This window comes from Balaenoptera musculus, chromosome 7 (genome assembly GCF_009873245.2).
Source record: "Balaenoptera musculus isolate JJ_BM4_2016_0621 chromosome 7, mBalMus1.pri.v3, whole genome shotgun sequence".
NCBI lineage: Eukaryota > Metazoa > Chordata > Mammalia > Artiodactyla > Balaenopteridae > Balaenoptera > Balaenoptera musculus.
In genome coordinates, this window is record NC_045791.1 from 51566696 (window position 1) to 51580222 (window position 13527).

The 13527-nt window shown below is 33.4% G+C and overlaps 1 protein-coding gene across 6 annotated transcripts in view; it reads left to right on the forward strand.

Moving 5' to 3' along the window:
* The window catches only part of UBR3 (ubiquitin protein ligase E3 component n-recognin 3), a 224368-nt gene that overhangs the window by 175534 nt on the left and 35307 nt on the right, over window positions 1-13527 (forward strand). For all 6 annotated transcript variants that reach the window (XM_036857253.1, XM_036857254.1, XM_036857259.1 and 3 more), the window contains 2 exons: window positions 5008-5113; window positions 13035-13138. In XM_036857253.1, coding sequence (XP_036713148.1) covers window positions 5008-5113; window positions 13035-13138 — 210 coding nt within the window. The remainder of the gene's footprint in view (window positions 1-5007; window positions 5114-13034; window positions 13139-13527) is intronic.

A 13527-nucleotide genomic window follows, 5' to 3' on the forward strand; every position in this document is an offset into this window, starting at 1 on the left:
AATTTCCTTAAGTGGATACTCCCCAAGTCATAAAAATTGGCATAACGGTGTTTCGTGTGTGTGTATGGTATTCATAGCCATACGTGTAAAACTCTTAATTTTACAATAAAGTTGGAGTTATGTTTTTATTTTATAGATTTTTTTGGTATAATAGTCTTACTTTAATACTGATACAGATAAAAGAGATTGCTAAATCTTACCTTTTTGTTCCAGCTGAGAGTTCTTATATTTAAATCTTTGGTTTTTTTCAACGACAAATCAGTCTTTCAATGGTGTTTTCTGTTTTAGTAATGATATGTTTCTCTTGTGATTAAGTACATTATAATACCTTAGACTTGTCCCGGTTGTAAAGAATTTGATTAGGTGTTGCAGAAAATAGAGTTCATTGTCCCAGGTGAGTTGTCACGGCAACCGACATGGGGAAGAAGATAGTGGGAGCAAGTAAGTCAAGCACTACTTTAGTAGTTAAGAGTTGAGAGGTCACTCTCTTTGGGGCAGTGAAATTAGGGCTAGTTAATTGGCCTCTTTCTTGGTTACTAAGCCAGTGTGTCATTACAGCAGAAAAGGAAGAGTATAAATCCATCATGAATTTTAGGCTTATATTGTATGATTTTAAAAAATAGGATTGTTGACATATTCATACAATATTCAGCATGCTTAAAAAAAAATCCTATTAAATGTCAAGCACTGTGCTAGCCTGGGAGGTACAAAGAGGAAAAGAAACAATTGTCTTTTTCAGGGAGATTTCACCGTCTCATAGGAGAGGAAAATGTGAAAAATAATTACAGGGCTGTATTAGAAGTGCTAAAATAAAGGTAACTCAAGTGTAGAGAATGCGTAAAGCAAGGGATGATCACATCTGTCTCAGGTGTAGTATTAGAGAAAAATTTACAGAGGAGCACTTGAACTGGCTCTTGAAAGATGAATCAGGTTTGCCTGGAGAACAAGAAGATGCTATTGTAGGCTGAGAGAACATCTTGCAAAGACAGAGTGAGACAATATGACACATTAGGGAATAGTTGCTAAAGTAAAGGGAGGAAAGAAGGTTAAGTAATAAACCAGAAAAAGAAGATAGGGGTTATCTCATGAAGCGCTTTCTATGCCTATTCTTTCAGTGGTTCACCAACCATTTATGAGATAATATGAATAGATTTCCTGTTTACAGCAATTGGAAGGGGGTGAAACAAAAGACATAAAACTGAATGAGGACATTGTTGAGTAATCTAATTGAGAAATGATGTAGGGGTGGAGTAGAGTAGAAGAGGGGTCATAGGAGGCAGAACCAATAGGATTGGTAATCAACTGGCTACGGAGGGCAAGAATGTGGGAGATGACTCCCAAGTTTTTCCTTGGATGTTTGTATGGGCAGTGATGTCATTCACTCAGATGGAATTATAAGAGGAAATGAATATTGGCGCTAGGCTGGGCTATATAATCAATTTAGTTTTGGATATATTGATCTTTGGGGTGCCTGTCAAACATCTGAAGTGCTAGAAAAATTTGTGAATTGTAAACTTACAGGTAGAAGTGGAAGTTGAGCTTATGTGAAGTAGCGTGTGCAGAATGAGAGGGAAAGAGGGCTTAAAAGGGATCCCTTTTCCTTTCTTATGGAGAATGCCACCTTTTAGAGTTCAGTAGAGGAAGAAGAACACTTACAAGTAATTGAGAAGAAGTTGGGGGAGAACCAAGGAAGAGTGGTACCAAAAGTTCAGGGGAGGAGAGAGAAGAGGTTAAAAATATATGTTAATATTTTGTATAGAGTGGTAGTTTTATGTGGAGACCTAATGTGTCTAATGTAGTCATAATCTCTAATTTAGCTGTATTATCTCATTTATAAGTATTAAATTTATTTTTTTGGAATTTATCCTTAGAAACCATATATGTATGTACATGTATATAAACACTGTCTACATACTACAGATGTATGCTATTACCATAACTACTATCACTTAAAACAGCCCATAAAGTTGGTATTATCCCCGTTTTGCAGATAATAAAACTAAGGTAATTTGCCCAAGGACACATGGCTAGTACAGAGCTTGGATTCAAAGCCAGGACTTCCTGGGTCCTACTAGGCAGTGGTGCCTGTTTATTGAAATCACAGCACACCTATAAGTTAATGATGTTTCTCATTTCTAAACCCTTTTATAAATGTAGGTATAAACTTTAGAACTTTAAAATCTGTCATTCCAAAAAAAGTTATCTATTTCTTTTGCTGTTATTATTCAAAATTTTAATAATGTGCTTTCTTGGTATAATTGCTTTTCAACTTTTAAAATGTCATGAACATAGTTGGTGTTTAATACATTTTTCTATTATTTTTTAGTCTTTAACTTTTTGATATGATCAGAGGTTCTCTTCATCCTATGTCTGCTACTGTCAATATGTGTTTACTATAGAAGATTTTTTTTAAAACCCTGATTCCTTTATTAAAGAATGGTATTTATTTTATTATTATCATTTTTTATTTTTTTGGCCGTCCCACACGTCATGCAGGATCTTGGTTCCCCAACCAGGCATCAAACCCGGGCCCTTGGCAGTGAGAGCACAGTGTCCTAACTACTGGACCGCCAGGGAATTCCCTCAAAGATATTTTTGTTGCTAAATAAATATTAGAGTTCATTCTTACTGATAGGTCTCAGACTAAATTTTAAAAACACAGTGAATTATATAAACATAGTGAAAAGCATTGATTGTTATTTGGCTTATTCTGTTTCCTGTTGAAGTTATCTGCAGTTTCCAGGACTGTTTTTGAAAGGTAGATGTGCCTCATTAGATATGTTATCATCCTTCAGTTCTAGTTAAAACTAATACCAAAGACTCTTGTTATTTATTGTATTATAGCTTTAGAAGATGCTGCAGGGTTACAGTCTCAGTTTTTCATAGGAATGGAAAGGAGTGTGTGTGTTACAAAAGGAATTTTATACTTTTCTTTTAATCATAAAAACCCCAAGGAGAACTGGAATGGTAGAAATAACTAACAAGTAGGAAATCTTGAATTCTGTTCTTAACTTTTCCAATAAATATTAGGGTGACCTGGCAAGGTACTTCCTTTCTCTGGGCCTATTTCCTCATGTGTAGAATGAGGCAATGTAAGAAGATAAAAAAGTTTTCTTCTAACATTTGTATTTCTTTAATTATGGTAAAGGCTAGGAAAGTAGGCAGATTACAACATTACTTTTATGCTGGCCATGGTTTCAGTGCAAAACAGGTTAGTAAAATTGCAATGTCTATGCTTTTGATTAAATCAAAACTCCAAGTTAATTGACTTTCATCTTGAAAGGAGATATTAAAGAGAGCCCTTTGATTCACTTAAAACCTGTATAAGAAGAATGCAAAACTCCTCAACTTGCAACTTGAGTTAATCTTAATATTTTCTGCTAGAGGAATTTATTTTTTTTTAAAACATTTTTAGGTTTTAGACACTTTTTTAAAAGTTATAAATTATATACTTCATAAAAAAGTCTCTTATGTGTAATTGAATTGAAATAAAATTAAAATGACCAATATATTTTTCATCATGTTATTTCTCTGCTAAAAATGTCTCTTGTTCTTAGTGTTATCAATGGAACCAGATTACTAGAAAAACTGAAAATTTGGGAAACTTGTCTCAAAACTGGGCATAACTGTGTTACCTACCTGGTAGAATTTTTGTGAAAATAAATTGAGATAATCCATATAAAGTGATTATTAAGTAGTGCTTGGCACTAATAAATACTCAGCTAGTGTTAACCATTAATAGGATGAAGAAATTTTAAGAGGATTTAGACTATACATTGACTTATAGACAGAAGGTGAAGCAGGATATGGTATTTAGATTCTTCTGTTTGTTATAGAGACACCAGATTGAAACAGTTGTATGTACAGAGTGTTAGGTTCAGCTCCCCTGCCCCCCTCCCATTTCCTCTACCCTGCCCCACAGAGTGGAACATTTATTTTGTTCATCTTATAGCTCTCATGTCTTACAAATAACTTCCCCAAGCTACTATCACCACTAATATTGCTCCTCCTCCTCTTCCTCCTCCTCCTCCTCATAGTGATGGATCTCAAGTTATTCTCAAGTATAGTTAATTTCCAAGTCAGTTGCTCAGAGAAACAAAATGTTGTTTAGTTTTGAATATTTTAATTTAGAGGGTGACAACAATATGTTTGTGTCATTTGGCTTTTTTCTTTCTGGTTTTAAGAATTAATTTTAATCACATGTCAAAAAAGTATTATCTAACTTTCTAGAAAGTGAATTTTGATTCATTTTAATTCAAATATTTTGAGTAATAGCAGCAGAATAATTTAGTCCAGTCCTTGTCATTTATACCAGAAAATGGACATGTGATATGAAAGCAGAATTTAGGATTTTTTTCTCAAATAATTAAAAAATTTTAAACAAAATTTTCTTTCTAAATGCCATAGCAGAATTTTGTTGAAAGCTAAGACTGGTAGACTATTATCATGGTTTAGGTAGAAGAAATGAAAATAGCCAGAATAATCCTCTTAAATAATCTTATTTCCATTATTTTTTCTTAATGTTGAATCAAAAGATGATGAAGTCACAATTAAATCTAATGAATATTTAGGAGAAAATATTAGGTAAAGAAAGGTATTTACCTAACAGTGGTTTATATGGAAGTTATTGTCCATATTACTCAGAGTAGGGTATTGAAGATAATAGTGAATTTTGGTTAGGAGATCACAATAGTGAGAAGTACAAGTTACCAAGCCTGAAGCATAAAGCCAAGGAAAAGTAGGTCTCTGACAGGAGATGAAGAAAACAAACCATTCCTGTATTAAGATTGAGCATAAGGACAGTCCAAATTCTAGTACAATTTATTTGGATATATATTTCAGAGTTTACCTTAAAAGAGAGCATGAAGTAGTTGGTACTTAAACTTGGTGAATTATAATTATAAGGATAGGAAACATTTCCTTATAAATTAGCTAGAAATTTTGCCTGAATATTGTTCTGGACAAATTTTGTGAACCTTCTAATTACCTTTTCTTCAATTTTTTTAGATCAACTGTTCCATGTATTAGCCTTGCACATGCGGCTTTACAGCATTGATTCTGAGTATAATCCTTGGAGAAAGCTCACACAGTTACTAGAAGAGATGAATTCACAGTAAGTATTATTGAAAGATTAAAATCGATTAAAAGTATTTTTGAAAAATAGTTAAGTATAAAAATAGGATTGAAGTTCTTTATAAATATGTGAATTTTCCTTATGAAACACAGAAATATATAATAAAAACTGAAAACAGTTTACCATTATACTTTCTGTAAAAATCGCCTAAAAATTCCTACTAAGTGAGAAAGTCTTTTAAAGAATTTCATTGGTTTTTATGCAGACAAAATATTCAGATAGAGGCACATAATGGCTGGTAGTCTTTCTTTTTATGTCAGAATTGATCAGTGGGTTCAGGTAACCGTAGACTGATCCTGTCATTGTAAAGTTCCCCATAGCCTTTCACCTAATGATTTTTGTAACCTGTGATTATTCTTGCCTAAATCCAGTATTTCATTAGGTACTGAGAAATAGTGATTTTAAAAAACCACAAAAAATTTTCCTTATGATTTATTAGCTAGGTTGTTTTTATAAAGAAAAACTTTCCCAGTATCAGCTGTTTGGTTACCCTGAAACATAGTTTGGCAAGATGAATGCTTAATTCTTCCCTATTTATAAATCTGCAAAGAAATGAGTTCATACCCTAGCAACTTCCAGTGGTGACTGATAAGTTGTGGTTATTATGATCTCATGGATTTTTACATACTTGATGTGTTTCACTCCATTTCAGACATTCTTTTCTTTAAAATTTTTTTTCTTTTTCTTTTCCTTTCTTTATTTTTGGCTGTGTTGGGTCTTCGTTGCTGTGAGCGGGCTTTCTCTAGTTGTGGTGAGCAGGGGCTACTCTTCGTTGCGGTGCGCGGGCTTCTCATCGTGGTGGCTCCTCTTGTTGCGGAGCGTGGGCTCTAGGGCACACGGGCTTCAGTAACTGTGGCGTGTGGGCTCAGTAGTTGTGGCTCGTGGGCTCTAGAGTGCAGGCTCAGTAGTTGTGGCGCACGGGCTTAGTTGCTCCGCCGTGTGTGGGATCTTCCCAGACCAGGGCTCAAACCCGTGTCCCCTTGCATTGGCAGGCAGATTCTTAACCACTGCGCCACCAGGGAAGCCCCATTTCAGACATTCTTTTCAATGCAAATTGCTTCCTTTTAGGTTAGTGCAAATCCCTTTAGGTTGGCTATTGTACTTCAACATGATCAAAGTAGTCTTTGATAATGCCTTTGCTTTCTGACACAGTAAGTTGACCTGGGTTTATTTTGTACATTTTCCACTCTGTACCTGGAATCAGCCATTTCTCCATGTAGTTCCTTTTAATGGGAAATGGTATTTAGACATCACAATCTGGGTGCTAAGGGGTATCCATAGCTACTGTGCTATTATTGCTTATAGGCCATTCCAGTGGACAGGATTAGGAAATATTCTTTTAAGGAGAAAGATCTTGAGTTCTTACTGGTGTTTGCAATTCACACATAAGATTGTAAGGTTATATTTTGTTTCTTAACTTTTTTGTTATTTACATCTTTTTTCTCTTATTCTGGAAATCTTGGTTCCTAGTGATACTAATAACAGTATTACTATTTGCATAACCTACAGTATAACTACAATTATTTTTTTTAATACCAATATTAGTACTAATTATAATTTCTTTTTGTCCTTAGAATATATACCACTAGGGATGTACAGACAAAATACTAATTTCTAAGTCATTTGAAGTAACTTTTTCTTGTGTGGTTATGCTATCAGCTTGATTTATAGTCAGGCTAATTTGTTTTCTTTTTTCCCCCTCAATATTTAAAGCAATAGTGCCCAGCTGTAGAATAGAACGTAGGTTTGTATATGCTGGAAAGATCGATAAGATACATTTAAAAAGGGGGGGGAATAAATTAGAAGTTTGGGATTAACATATACACATTACTATATATAAAATAGATAATCAACAAGGACCTACTGTATAGCACAGGGAACTCTACTCAGTATTCTGTAATAACCTATATGGGAAAAGATTCTGAAAAAGAGTAGCTATATGTATATGTATAACTGAATCACTTTGCTGTACACCTGAAACTAACACAACATTGTAAATCAACTATACTCCAATATAAAATAAAAATTTTTTTAAAAGGCAAAAAAAAGATATATTAAAAAAGCAAAATTTTCAAAATCATTGTTATAATTCTATTTTTGTTTAATAATAATAAAACAAACTATGGAATGTTATTAACTCTGAAAAGATTGCCATTTTTCCCTTGATTTTTAAATTTTAATTATGTAAAACATATTTTTTCCAAAGTAAAAACTATATAATGAAGTAAATTCAGAGATATATGTCTTTCATTTCTGTCCATTTGCATTTCTTTTTGTGAACTCCCTAAATCTAGTTGTTGGTCTTTTTCTTCTTTATTTAAAAAATATGTTTATGGATTATGGATATTAGTCCTTTGTGTGATAAGTTGCAAATATATTTCACCAGATTGTCTAATGTCTTTTTTTTGTGTGTATGATTTTTTTTTGCCATGCAAAATTTTATTTTTAATGTAGTCATATTTATTAATCTTTTTTTTAAAAAATTAATTCTGGAACTTGATCCATTTTGACTCCAGTCTTTTCCCACTACCTGGTTATAAAAGGATTGATTCATTCATTTTTTTCTTGTGATGAGAACTTTTAAGATTTACTCTCTTAGCAACTTTCAGATATACAATACAATGTTATTAACTATAGTCACCATGCTGCTCATCACATCCCTATATGTACATTACATAACTGGAAGTTTGTACCTTTTGACCGTCTTCACCCATCCCCATCCTCCATCCCCCACCCCTGTCTGCAATCACCAGTCTGTTCTTTGTATCTGTGAGGAGTTTCTTTGTTTTTTTCTAAGATTACACATGTAAGTGAGATCTTATGGTATTTGTTTTTCTCTGTCTGACTTACTTCACTTAACATAATGCCCTCAGGGTCCATCCATGTTGTCACCAATGGCAGGATTTCCTTTTTTATGGCTGAATAATATTCCATGGTATATATATGCCACAATTTCTTTATCCATTCACTCATTAATGGACATTTAAGTTGTTTCCATGTCTTGGCTATTGTAAATAATGCTGCAGTGAACATGGGGGTGCGTATATCTTTCTGAGTTAGTGTTTTCCTTTCCTTCAGATAAACACCCAGAAGTAGAATTGATAGATCATACAGTAGTTCTGTTTTTTTAATTTTTTGAGGAACCTCTGTATTGTTTTTCATAGTGCCTTCACCAATTTACAGTCCCACCAACAGTGCACCAGAGTTTCTTTCCTTTTCTCCCCATCCTCACCAGCATTTGTTGTTTATTTTCATTTTGATGATAGCCATTCTGACAGGTGTGAGGTGGTATCTCATTGTTGTTTTGATTTGCATTTCCCTGGTGATTAGTGATGTTGAGCACCTTTTCATGCACTTGGTCATCATCTGTATGTCTTTACCAAAATATCTACTCAGATTCTCTGCCCATTTTTTAATTGGATTGTTTTTTGCTATTGAGTTGTATGAGTTCTTTATGTAGTTTGGATATTAACCTTTTATCAGATATATGATTCTTCTATTTCTTTGGCTTCAGTTTTTACAGTTAGATCTCTATTTGGAATTTTTCATAATATATGGCATAAGGAATAGATTCAATCTTATTTTTTGCCATATAGAGATCAAATATCCTACTGCTTTGCCTTCCCTACATAAGTAAATTAAGACATGTACGCAAAGAGAGAGGAGAGAGAGAAACGGAAGAAAAGTTGCGAAAGTGCTTTGCTTACTGATATAGAAAGATCTCCATTCAGATACAATATTAAAAGAAAAACAAATTCAGGAGCACTAAATCTGTACTTTATGCTACCACTTGTGTAATCAAGGGGAGATGAGAAATAAATTTGTATTTGCTTGTTAAAATAAAACAAAACATACCAGATCCATACATATGTGGATATTGGATTTATAGCATAGATGGAACTGTGGAGCAGTTGGGGAAGCACAGTCTTTACCGTGAATGGAGCTGGGTTAGTTGGATATTTATATGAGAAGTAATTAATATTGACTTCTACCTCATGCAGAACCTATTCGGATTTTGCCAGTTATTTCAGTAATATCCTGGGAAATGCAAATGCAGTGCAAAGAAAATTCAAGATTGTGTTTGTGTTTAGTTTCATGTCTCTTTAATTTCCTTCAGTGTGAAATCGTTCCTGACTTTTTCTTTGTATTCCATGACATTGACTTTTTTTTTAAGAGCTCAGGCCAATTATTTTGTAGAACCGCTCAGTTTATTTTTGTCCAGTATTTCCTTGTGGTTAGATTCAGGTGATAAACTTTTGGCAGAAATACCGCAGAAGTAATATTGTGTTCTTTTTCGTGTGTCACATCAGGAGGCACATGCTATTGATTTGTCTTGTTATTGATGTTAATAACTCTGATCATTTGGCTAATGTGGTATCTGCCAAGTTTTTCCACCGTAAAGTCATTATTTCATCCTTTGTAATTACTAATTATCTGGTGGGGGTGTACTTTGAGGCTATGAATAAATCCCGCTACTTCTCAGAAAAAAAAAATTGTATGTGTGTGTGTTTGTGTTTGTAGACAAAATTAGTAAGCTCTGAGTATTTTGTATGTTCTGGCTAAGGAAAATAAATCACTTTTCTTGATAGTAGCTAGTAATTTTCTTTCCTAGCTAGACTTGCATACTCAAGGACAGGGATGGTGTGCAGATGAAGTATTAGAATGCCTAACTCTCTGAGTCTAAAGATACTCAGCAAACAAGAGGTTTCTTAAGTGTAGTATTGGTGAATTAAAAGTTTTAAAGACCAGACAGAGGTACTCTGCTTTCCATATTACTGATTGCTGGGTTGTGTCCTTTTATAGCCCTAAGACGAGTAGGATAGTAGTAAATGCTGCGAACACTTATCCAGTATTTACATCATGCTACACATTTTTGTGCTTTGCATATATAATCTCATTTAATCATCACCATAACTGTATAAACTAGGCACCATTGTTGTCTCAGTTTTTACATACGAGGAACATGAGGCTTAGAAAAGTTAATTAACATGTTCTTTAGGGGCACACAGCTGTGAAGGAATAGAGCTGATCTGAATCCAGATCTTTCTGATTCCAGAACCTAAGTAAGCATAGAGTAATAGCTAAAAACTTAGGCTCTGGAATCAGAAAGATTTGGAGAGATCTGAGGAATTTCTGGAAAATCTGGTTGATTTTTTTTCCCCTTCTTATTTGCTTTCATTTTTATGGTTCATTAGTTCACTAACTTGTAATATTACAGTTGATTATGTCATCTGCGTTTCATTTCTGTATAAGAGTTTTAAAAATGGAAGTATCTTTTTCTATATTCTCACTTTTAATCCTTTTACAACATAAAATTCTATGTCTAATGATATAGGTTTCTCATATACACTTTTTTCTGTAATCCTCATGAAAATTATTTCCTTATTTTCTATAAATTTCATTGTGTTGATAATCACTTTGGTTTAAAAAAAATGGGAAAATTAGGCCTATTAAGTCTAACCCACCCATTTCCCCTTATTATCCATGGAATTAATAGTACTGTACAGTTTTTATAATCTGGATTTTAAAGATTACCTAAAAACTTTGAGATAGAGATAATTACGTATTTTAAAATACTAAGCATGTAACAGATACTTATCACAATGATGATATTAAACCCCACATTAAAAAACTGTGGTTGGGACTTCCCTGGTGGCACAGTGGTTAAGAATGCAGGGGACGCGGGTTTGAGCCCTGGTCCACGACAATCCTACATGCCGCGGAGCAACTAAGCCCGTGAGCCACAACTACTGAAGCCCACGTGCCTAGAGCCCGTGCTCTGCAACAAGAAAAGCCAACGCAATGAGAAGCCTGCGCACTTCAAAGTAGCCCCTGCTCACCGCAACTAGAGAAAGCCCGCGTGCAGCAATGAAGATCCAACACACAGCCAAAAATAAATAAATAAATAAATAAATAAATAAATTTATTTATTTTAAAAAAAAAACCAAAACTGTGGTTGTCTTCTCTACAGTGGGGTGTATTCATTCATTCATTCATTCAGAATATATGCTTACTGTGTGCCAGGAGAGATCCATTCCTGTGTCCTCAGATGATTGTTATTATCTTAGTAGCCAACAAGCTCCAGGTTATTGTTTTAGTAAATTTTTCCTGATTATAAAATTGTAGTTATTGTACAATGTTTAGAATGCACAAAAATGTTGAGAAAGAAAATGAAACAATCTAAAATCTCATAACCTACCTGCTATATATAGTTTATTACATTTAATGAACTCATGAACCATAAAAATGAAACATAATGTCTCATAAAAATGAGAGACATTTCTTTGCAGTCTCTTTTTTTCTCTGTGTGTGTGTGTATATATATACATACACACACAGAAATACCATGTGTAAAATAGCTAGTGGAACATGCTATAAAGCACAGGAAGCTCGGCTCTGTGCTCTGTGACAACCTAGATGGGTGGGATGTGGGGGAGAGGTGGGAGGGAGGTCCAGGAGGGAGGGGATGTGGGTGTACACAGAGCTGATTCACTTCAGTGTACAGCAGAAACTAACACAGCATTGTAAAGCAGTTACACTCCAGTAATAAATAAATACATACATATATAAATAAAAATGGGAAAAAAAGCTGTTTGAATCATATTGTATCAATTTTAGAATCTGCTTTTTAAAAATATCACCAACCAAATTCCCACATCATTAAAAATTCTTTAAACGATATACCTAATTTATTTATTTACTCCCAATTTAATTTACAAACGTACAAAACCTGTACTTTATGCTACCACTTGTGTAATCAACGGAAAACCATTTCTGTGGGAATTTGAGTAATAGGTGAGGAAATGGTGTCCCCTCGATTTATTTCTTTATAAGAACTTTGGTCATGTAAAGAAGAGACGCCAGAGAGACTTAAGAGACAAGAAATACTAGGATTCATGGCATTAATGGAAGGTTACCTTTGGAGAGAAAAACAAGTATATTAAAGAGATATTTGTAGAGAATAGAGACATTCAAAGAGCTGTCGTCCTCTGGCAGTTATTTAAGCTTCACAGCAGCAGAGATTGGTTTACTCACATATGTGTCCAGTGTCTGGCATACAGTTAAGTAATCACTATATATTTGTTGAGTGATGGAGCCTAATAAAAGATTTGAGCGATTCTTGTTTATCCCAAGTCTAGTCTGAAGTGTAGCTTCAGAATTTAACCAATTCTGGAAGCTTAAGATTAACTTTTTTCTGACATTAAAAATAAAACCTATGACCAAAAATTGAAACTTCTAAAGGAGTTTTAAAAATTCTTTTAGAGTGAAAAGAGCTGCTTTATAATATATTCTATGTGTTTTATAGTACTATACATTCCTTAGATTTACTATTTTATCTTTTATAGTGTATTTTAAGTTCTGCTTTGGTTATTTTTTTTTTTTTTTGAAACTTTGAAACTGTTAAAGATTTTATTTGAATTTTATATTAGTCATAAAGTTGAAACAACTTTTAACGAGATATTGACCATGCCTTTTCAATGTAACTTGTTTGTGAATTGTTTTTCTTATAACATGAATATTTCTTCTTTAGTATGAAGTTTGTCATAGCAAGTGTCCTAAGTGCCACCCCATTTGTAGTGAAACTAATTCTCTTAAGCTCCGTTTAATGCTTTGTTTGATTTCTGTAATCTAAGAGATCAGAAAGTTAATCATAATCAAGTTAATATATCCTAAGACCTAATTTTCTATGTAATTTTTTCATATTAGGCAGAGTCAAGGAAATATGTTAGCCTAAAAGGTTTTATTTTTAGGCCAAAAATATGGCTCTAACTTTTTCTTCTGAGATTTCTCAGTTGCTTATGAAAGTTGATTTCTGTTGCATAGACATATATGTGAAATATAAAATGAATTAGAAGGAAGATACAATACTGTCTAAAGTGATTATGCATTTTTCTTTTAGGCTGGGAAATGAGGAGCAACAGTCTGAGGTTCCAATTCTTTATCATGACGTTACATCCCTTTTGCTTATCCAGATCTTAATGATGCCACAACCCTTACGCAAAGGTGTGTCTTTATAATTTAGATTATTAGATTATATTGTATATATAATGAATATTCTAAAAATTATAGGCATAAATATAGCATTCAGTCTGATGGAAATGTTCTGAGGTAAATAGCATTGTAATCATATATATCTAAAGAAGATGACAGTGAATTAGTTTTTTTCCCTTATGGGTCTATTTTTAGATTTTTAGTCAATAATAAGGTAAAGACATGGGGAAATCACTCTGTGTTTTTAAAAAATTAAAATGATACAAAATGTGAAAAATAGAGCAAACTGTCAGCCTTAATGCCTCTACCTTATCTACATGCATACATACATGTTTTGATATAGTAGTATCATACAGCTATTCAAAATGTGATGACCCATTATTTTTAATTAGTGTTAATAT